The sequence below is a fragment of the Oncorhynchus clarkii genome, chromosome 22, assembly GCF_045791955.1.
Source record: "Oncorhynchus clarkii lewisi isolate Uvic-CL-2024 chromosome 22, UVic_Ocla_1.0, whole genome shotgun sequence".
NCBI lineage: Eukaryota > Metazoa > Chordata > Actinopteri > Salmoniformes > Salmonidae > Oncorhynchus > Oncorhynchus clarkii.
In genome coordinates, this window is record NC_092168.1 from 51930519 (window position 1) to 51939951 (window position 9433).

Here is a 9433-nt window from a genome sequence, read left to right on the forward strand (position 1 = left end):
ATCAGTGCTACTGAGTGGGATTCAGTAGAGTTGAGGGTGAATGCTCCTCAGTGCTACTGAGTGGGAATCAGTAGAGTTGAGGGTGAATGCTCGTCAGTGCTACTGAGTGGGAATCAGTAGAGTTTAGCGTGAATGCTCCTCAGAGCTACTGAGCGGGAATCAGTAGGGTTTAGGGTGAATGCTCCTCAGTGCTGTAGCTGAGTGGGAATCAGTAGAATTTAGGGTGAATGCTCCTCAGTGCTACTGAGTGGGAATCAGTAGAGTTTAGGGTGAATGCTCATCAGAGCTACTGAGCGGGAATCAGTAGAGTTTAGGGTGAATGCTCCTCAGTGCTACTGAGTGGGAATCAGTAGAGTTTAGGGTGAATGCTCCTCAGTGCTACTGAGTGGGAATCAGTAGAGTTTAGGGTGAATGCTCATCAGTGCTGTAGCTGAGTTGGAATCAGTAGAGTTTAGGGTGAATGCTCCTCAGTGCTACTGAGTGGGAATCAGTAGAGTTGAGGGTGAATGCTCCTCAGTGCTACTGAGTGGGAATCAGTAGAGTTTAGGGTGAATGCTCCTCAGTGCTACTGAGTGGGAATCAGTAGAGTTTAGGGTGAATGCTCCTCAGTGCTACTGAGTGGGAATCAGTAGAGTTTAGGGTGAATGCTCCTCAGTGCTACTGAGTGGGAATCAGTAGAGTTTAGGGTGAATGCTCCTCAGTGCTACTGAGTGGGAATCAGTAGAGTTTAGGGTGAATGCTCCTCAATGCTGTAGCTGAGTGGGAATCAGTAGAGTTTAGGGTGAATGCTCCTCAGTGCTACTGAGTGGGAATCAGTAGAGTTTAGGGTGAATGCTCCTCAGTGCTGTAGCTGAGTGGGAATCAGTAGAGTTTAGGGTGAATGCTCCTCAGTGCTGTAGCTGAGTGGGAATCAGTAGAGTTGAGGGTGAATGCTCCTCAGTGCTACTGAGTGGGAATCAGTAGAGTTTAGGGTGAATGCTCATCAGTGCTGTAGCTGAGTTGGAATCAGTAGAGTTTAGGGTGAATGCTCCTCAGTGCTACTGAGTGGGAATCAGTAGAGTTGAGGGTGAATGCTCCTCAGTGCTACTGAGTGGGAATCAGTAGAGTTTAGGGTGAATGCTCCTCAGTGCTACTGAGTGGGAATCAGTAGAGTTTAGGGTGAATGCTCCTCAGTGCTACTGAGTGGGAATCAGTAGAGTTTAGGGTGAATGCTCCTCAGTGCTACTGAGTGGGAATCAGTAGAGTTTAGGGTGAATGCTCCTCAGTGCTACTGAGTGGGAATCAGTAGAGTTTAGGGTGAATGCTCCTCAATGCTGTAGCTGAGTGGGAATCAGTAGAGTTTAGGGTGAATGCTCCTCAGTGCTACTGAGTGGGAATCAGTAGAGTTTAGGGTGAATGCTCCTCAGTGCTGTAGCTGAGTGGGAATCAGTAGAGTTTAGGGTGAATGCTCCTCAGTGCTGTAGCTGAGTGGGAATCAGTAGAGTTTAGGGTGAATGCTCCTCAGTGCTACTGAGTGGGAACCAGTAGAGTTTAGGGTGAATGCTCCTCAGTGCTACTGAGTGGGAATCAGTAGAGTTTAGGGTGAATGCTCCTCAGTGCTACTGAGTGGGAATCAGTAGAGTTTAGGGTGAATGCTCCTCAGTGCTACTGAGTGGGAATCAGTAGAGTTTAGGGTGAATGCTCCTCAGTGCTACTGAGTGGGAATCAGTAGAGTTTAGGGTGAATGCTCCTCAGTGCTGTAGCTGAGTGGGAATCAGTAGAGTTTAGGGTGAATGCTCCTCAGTGCTACTGAGTGGGAATCAGTAGAGTTTAGGGTGAATGCTCCTCAGTGCTACTGAGTGGGAACCAGTAGAGTTTAGGGTGAATGCCCCTCAGTGCTACTGAGTGGGAACCAGTAGAGTTTAGGGTGAATGCTATATATGGATATCTGAAGGACATTACTTTATCTTTGTTAATGCCTAAAGCTTCAAACTGTATGGTTGAAACTTAGTCAGGGTTTGGAATCTGATCTGTCCGTTTCAGTCCATCTCATCTGTCTGTGTGTGTTTTCAGTCCATCTCAACTGTGTGTTTTCAGTCCATCTCATCTGTGTGTTTTCAGTCCATCTCATCTGTCTGTGTTTTCAGTCCATATCCTCTGTGTATGTTTTCAGTCCATCTCATATGTGTGTTGTCAGTCCATCTCATCTGTCTGTGTTTTCAGTCCATCTCATCTGTGTGTGTTTTCAGTCCATCTCATCTTTCTGTGTTTTCAGTCCATCTCATCTGTGTGTGTTTTCAGTCCATCTCATCTGTGTGTGTTTCAGGCCAGCCCCTGGACTCCCGTCGTCTGAGCACCCTGCCCTGCCCCTGCCCCCCAGACGTTGACTCCCTCTTGGACAAAGCCATGGTCAAGGTCCGGCAGCGCTCCCGAGGTGCCCTGGCTCCGGTGGCCTGTGTTCAGGCTCTGATGGCGGCTGCCTCCCTACCTTACACCCAGGGTATGGAGAAGGAGAGGGACCTGCTGACCACCCTGTTCAACAGTGGTCAGGCCCGAGCTCTGCAGTATGCCTTCTTCTCCCAGAGGGTGGTGGGGAAGTGGAGTCTGCCTAGTGGGGCGAGCTGGGACAACAGCGCTGCCAGGACCATCAGCAAAGCTGCTGTTATTGGTGAGAGGGGTAACCTCTATTTCACTGAAGTCTACTCTTAAATCCAGGGTTTCAAGACTTAAGGTTTGTTAATACATGGATGAACACTTCTCCCTCTCTGTTCTTAGTTTGAAGATGTAATCAGGATACAGGTGTTTTATACAACAGTCTTCTTCTGTGTGTTCTCTTTTCGACTCCCTCCTCATTATTTTGCAATCAATCGCCAGAATTTTCTCCAGCTCCTTAGCTATCATACTCTGCTTCCACCGGGCATTCCACTGATTTCAAACTCAGTCCTCCAGAAAGTTGAAAACATTAGCAACATTTGTGCAGTTCTTCGTGATATCTTTCAAAATATCCGGTTTATGAAGGATTACCTACACATACTGAGCACCTCATGTTATAGACAGAAGATACATGGCAGACCAATCCAAACTCATCTCTCTGCATGTTCAGCCCATCCATTATCTCAGCCAATCATGGCTAGCGGAAAGGTTCCTGTCTTTTTCTGTGGCTAAACCAGCTATGCTCGTAATGGAACACTTTTATTGGTATTTACAGATGGCAGTCAAGTCTGTTATTAAGACACATGAAGGTTCACATGTTCCAGAAGGCTTTTCTGCCAAAAATAGCATTTTGATATAAAACACATTTTTTACGTTAAAATGCCTCTCCTGTAAAGTAGTGGCATGCGACACATCCTGAAACAAGTCAGTAATGTGTTGTGTTGGAGAGTGGTACTCAGTAATGTGTTGTGTTGGAGAGTGGTACTCAGTAATGTGTTGTGTTGGAGAGTGGTACTCAGTAATGTGTTGTGTTGGAGAGTGGTACTCAGTAATGTGTTGTGTTGGAGAGTGGTACTCAGTAATGTGTTGTATTGGAGAGTGGTACTCAGTAATGTGTTGTATTGGAGAGTGGTACTCAGTAATGTGTTGTATTGGAGAGTGGTACTCAGTAATGTGTTGTGTTGGAGAGTGGTACTCAGTAATGTGTTGTATTGGAGAGTGGTACTCAGTAATGTGTTGTATTGGAGAGTGGTACTCAGTAATGTGTTGTATTGGAGAGTGGTACTCAGTAATGTGTTGTATTGGAGAGTGGTACTCAGTAATGTGTTGTATTGGAGAATGGTACTCAGTAATGTGTTGTGTTGGAGAGTGGTACTCAGTAATGTGTTGTGTTGGAGAGTGGTACTCAGTAATGTGTTGTATTGGAGAGTGGTACTCAGTAATGTGTTGTGTTGGAGAGTGGTACTCAGTAATGTGTTGTATTGGAGAGTGGTACTCAGTAATGTGTTGTGTTGTATTTGCCCCAAACATACCACTTTGTATTCAGGAGAAAAATCACATCCTGAAACAAGTCATATATGAAGAGTGGTACTCAGTAATGTGTTGTGTTGGAGAGTGGTACTCAGTAATGTGTTGTGTTGGAGAGTGGTACTCAGTAATGTGTTGTGTTGGAGAGTGGTACTCAGTAATGTGTTGTGTTGGAGAGTGGTACTCAGTAATGTGTTGTATTGGAGAGTGGTACTCAGTAATGTGTTGGATTGGAGAGTGGTACTCAGTAATGTGTTGTGTTGGAGAGTGGTACTCAGTAATGTGTTGTGTTGGAGAGTGGTACTCAGTAATGTGTTGTGTTGTATTTGCCCCAAACATACCACTTTGTATTCAGGAGAAAAAGTTCATTGCTTTGCCACATTGTTTGCAGTATTACTTTAGTTCCTTGTTGCAAACAGGAGGCATGTTTTGGAATATTTTTATTCTGTACAGACTTCCTTCTTTTCACTCTGTCATTTAGGTTGGTATTGTGGAGTAACTACCATGTTGTTGATCCATCCTCAGTTTCCTCCCATCAAAGCCATTAAACTCTGTAACTGTTTTAAAGTCACCATTGGCCTCAAGGCGAAAATCCTGAGCGGTTTCATTCCTCTCCTTCAACTGAGTTAGGAAGGACGCCTGTGTCTTTGTAGTGACTGGGTGTAGATATACACCATCCGAAGTGTAATTAAAGCTGCACCATGCTCAAAGGGATATTCAAGGTCTGCTTTTTATTTGTTATATTTACCCATCTACCAATAGGAGCCCTTCTTTGTGAGGCCTTGGAAAACATCCCTGGTCTTTGTGGTTGAATCTGTGTTTGAAATTCACTACTGGACTGAGGGACCTTCCAGATAATTGTATGTGTGGGGTAGAGAGATGAGGGACCTTCCAGATAATTGTATGTGTGGGGTAGAGAGATGAGGGACCTTCCAGATAATTGTATGTGTGGGGTAGAGAGATGAGGGACCTTCCAGATAATTGTATGTGTGGGGTAGAGAGATGAGGGACCTTCCTGATAATTATATGTGTGGGGTACAGAGATGAGGGACCTTCCAGATAATTATATGTGTGGGGTACAGAGATGAGGTAGTCATTCAGAAATCATATTAAACACTATTATTACACACACAGTGAGTCCATGACACTCATTATGTGCTCCTGAACTTGCCAAAACAAAGGGGTTGAATACTTACTTATTGACTCAAGACATTTAGGCTTAATTTGTTTGATTTATTTGTAAACATTTCTAAAAACATAATTCCATCTTGACATTATGGGGTATTGTGATGTCATTATGGGGTATTGTGATGTCATTATGGGGTATTGTGTGTCGGACAGTGATGACAAATCTCAATTTAAATCCATTTTAAATTCAGGCAAAATGTGGAAAACCTCCAGGGGCGTGAATACTTTGAAGGCTCTGTAAGTCCTCGTGTCCTTGGTGTTGTTTGTCTCCAGGTCTGGGTACCATGGGGCGTGGCATCGTTGTGGCACTGGCTCTGACGGGCATCTCTGTGGTTGCCGTGGAGACCCAAGAGAAGCAGCTGGCAGAGGCCAGTCAGGCAGTTCCGGCGATGCTGCAGAGAGAGGCGGGGCGACGAAGCTTGGCCACACCCCCAGGGGTTATCTCCTTCAGCTCTAACTTGCAGGACGTTAGTGAGGTACAACTAGTTTTGTTTCTGAATTTTATGATGTATTGTAATTATTGTGTATTATAATTATATTGTGTATTTTAATTATCGTGTATTGCAATTATCGTGTATTGTAATTATATTGTGTATTGTAATTATATTGTGTATTGTAATTATATCGTGTATTGTAATTATATTGTGTATTGTAATTATATCATGTATTATAAGGTACCAAAATAGTGTATTGTGTAATCCTAGATGCATGTACTGTCTGTATATTTTTATATGAACTCAATCAATCATTCAGGTGGAGTTGGTGATCGAGGCGGTGTTTGAGGACATGTCCCTGAAGCTGCAGGTGTTTAGGCATCTGACCTCTGTGTGTAGACCTGGGACCCTGCTCTGCTCCAACACCTCTGGCTTGGACATCGACCAGCTAGCTGCCGTCACCCAGAGCCCTGGCCTGGTGGTGGGGATGCACTTCTTTGCTCCGGCCCACGTCATGAAGCTGCTGGAGGTGGTGTATGGTCCACGGTCATCTCCGGAGGCAGTCGCCACGGCAATGCAGCTGGGCAAGAGGATGGGGAAAGTCAGCGTCGCCGTGGGCAACTGTCCGGGGTTTGTGGGTAACCGGATGTTGAAGCCATACCTGGAACAGGCCAACTTCCTGTTGGAGGAAGGAGCCACGCCCCAGCAGGTAGACGAGGCGCTGGAGGAGTTTGGATTCCCCATGGGCGTGTTCCGGATGTCTGACCTATCAGGGCTGGATGTGGGCTGGAGGATCAGGAAGGAGGCGGGGCTTACAGGGCCAGGGGTGGAGTCAACCAGGACACGCCAGGGCCGACGGTACAGCCCGCTACCTGACCAGGTGTGTGAGGCAGGCCGGCTGGGCCAGAAGACGGGGAGGGGATGGTACCAGTATGACGGGCCTGGAGGCAGGGTGGCGCGGTCCGACCCCTGGGTGCACATCTTCCTGGAGGCTTACAGGTAAATCTGCAATGATTTTAAATCTGTGTAACTGCTGGTGTTAAAAGGGCTTTATAAAATAAATATGACTGACGAATGAATGGATGGCTATATATGTACATGTTAGTCATTTAACAGACGTTAGTCTCTCTGGAGAACAGCATTTATATTTACATGTTAGTCATTTAACAGACGCTGTTCTCCTGAGAGACTAACATTTATATTTACATGTTAGTCATTTAACAGACGCTGTTCTCCTGAGAGACTAACATTTATATTTACACGTTAGTCATTTAACAGACGCTGTTCTCCTGAGAGACTAACATTTATATTTACACGTTAGTCATTTAACAGACGCTGTTCTCCTGAGAGACTAACATTTATATTTACACGTTAGTCATTTAACAGACGCTGTTCTCCTGAGAGACTAACATGTATATTTACAGGTTAGTCATTTAACAGACGCTGTTCTCCTGAGAGACTAACATTTATATTTACACGTTAGTCATTTAACAGACGCTGTTCTCCTGAGAGACTAACATGTATATTTACAGGTTAGTCATTTAACAGACGCTGTTCTCCTGAGAGACTAACATTTATATTTACATGTTAGTCATTTAACAGACGCTGTTCTCCTGAGAGACTAACATGTATATTTACATGTTAGTCATTTAACAGACGCTGTTCTCCTGAGAGACTAACATTTATATTTACACGTTAGTCATTTAACAGACGCTGTTCTCCTGAGAGACTTACAGGAGCTATTAGGGTTAAGTGCCTTGCTCAAGGGCACATAAACAGAGTTTTTTCACCTTGTCAGCTCAGGGATTCGAATCAGCGACCTTTCGGGTACTGGCCGAACGATCTTAATTGCTAGGCTAGCTGCCTGGTTGGTTGGTATGTATGGGTGGGTGGGTAGATGGATAGATTGTCCGTCAATCAGTCAATTAATCAATCAATCGATTGATACAGGGCGGAGCACGGCCTGGTGGCCCGAAGCATCGCCCCGGAGGAGATCCTAGAACGCTGTCTCTACGCTCTGATCAATGAAGGCTTCAACATCCTGCAGGATGCCATGGCCGCCGGGCCGGAAGACATCGACGCCATCTATGTGTTTGGGTACGGCTGGCCCCGGCACCACGGGGGACCCATGTTCCATGCAGGCCAGGTGGGATTGGGCAGGATCCTGGAGAGGCTGCAGCACCACCACCACAACCACCCTGACGTGCCTCATCTGAAGCCCAGTACGCTGCTGCGGAGGCTGGTCGCAGTGGGAAGTCCTCCGGTCCAGAAGTGGAGAGAGTTCATCAACAAAGAAAGAGTCCACAGTCAGCTCTGAGATGCCCCAGTCTCACCTGTCAATGCAACCCTGTGATTTAATAATAAAGTCTCACATTAGAGATACGCCCAGGGATTTCTAGGGGGATTTCTAGGGTGATTTCTAGGGTGATTTCTCAGGTATCAGTGCCTTCCCCACCATCAGCATGTGTGACAAGTATCTTAGGAAATGTGATCTACTGTAATAAATACATTTTCTGTAATACATTTTCTCATGCTTTCAAAAATAATACCCACTGACACATTTATGGAGGGTTGGTTTTGTTTTATGTTGGGGTAAGTTGGCTTAATATTTGACTAGATTTAGCTGAACAGAGAACTGGGTATTCTGACAAGTCATACTCACTCATAACTTAATAGTGTTCTCCACATGTCAGTGGGGTTTAGCCTTTGGCTGTTGGCATTTCATTCACCCTCCTGTCAAAATTAATTAACCAGGCATTATTCTGCCTTTACCGGGGTGGAGAGAGGTCCTGATGCAGACTGAATCTGCAACCAGGCCTATATCTCTTAGCCGTGGAGAACCAGCCTGATCGCTGGCTCAATTCAATCAAAACCTGTGTTTGCTCTTTTTCCAATGGTCAAATGAACTCACAGACTGGTCTTAGGCACTGTGTAAAAACCTACAACTACTACCAGGGTCCCCCAACAGGTATGCTTTCACTTTACAGAATTAGAAGTGTGTGGGATGAATATTGTAAATAAAAACATTGCTATGGCTGGTTTGAATGAATCCCTTCACTTCTACTTATGGTTTGTTGCTATTAGGTGTTTTTTATGTAGATTGTTTCCGTGGGTTATGAAAACCAGATGTTAAGGGAATTAACATTTATGAATAAATGCAAAACATATGCCATTCCAAATGTAGACATACAGTACATTCAGAAAGTATTCAGACCCCTTGACTTTTCACACATTTTGTAACATCACAGCCTTATTCTAAAATGAATTAAATAAAACATCTGACAAAGCAAAAACAGGTTTTTAGAAATCTTTGCAAATGTATTAATAAAAAAACAAGTATTCAGACCCTTTGCTATGAGACTCTAAATGTATGCAATCGATTGGACATGATTTGGATAGGCGCACACCTGTCTATATAAAGGTCCCCCAGTTGACAGTGTATGTCAGAACAAAAACCAAGCCATGAGGTAGAAGGAATAGTCCAGAGATCCAAGGCAGGATTGTGTCGAGGCACAGATATAGAGAAGGGTTCTGCAGTATTGAAGGTCCCCAAGAACACAGTGGCCTCCATCGTTCCTAAATGGAACAAGTTTGGAACCACCAAGACTCTTCCTAGAGCTGGCAGCCCGGTCAAATTGAGCAATCGGGGAAGAAGGGCTTTAGTCAGGGAGGTGACCAAGAACCTGATGGTCACTCTGACAGCTCCTTGATGAAAACCTGCTCCAGTGCTCCCAGGACCTCAGAGTGGGATAAAGGACAACAGGACAACGACCCTAAGCACACAGCCAAGACAACGCAGGAAAGTTTTCGGGACAAGTCTCTGAATGTACTTTTTTTATTTAACTAGCCAAGTCAGTTAAGAACAAATTCTT

General features: G+C 44.9%; 1 protein-coding gene across 1 annotated transcript in view; it reads left to right on the plus strand.

Annotated features, from left to right (window-relative positions):
- Positions 1 to 8624, plus strand: part of LOC139381011 (enoyl-CoA, hydratase/3-hydroxyacyl CoA dehydrogenase) — a 49007-nt gene extending 40383 nt beyond the window's left edge. The window contains exons 6-9 of the mRNA XM_071124240.1: positions 2306 to 2647; positions 5401 to 5603; positions 5881 to 6560; positions 7512 to 8624. Coding sequence (XP_070980341.1) covers positions 2306 to 2647; positions 5401 to 5603; positions 5881 to 6560; positions 7512 to 7878 — 1592 coding nt within the window. The 3' untranslated portion in view covers positions 7879 to 8624. The remainder of the gene's footprint in view (positions 1 to 2305; positions 2648 to 5400; positions 5604 to 5880; positions 6561 to 7511) is intronic.
- Positions 8625 to 9433: the final 809 nt, after the last annotated feature.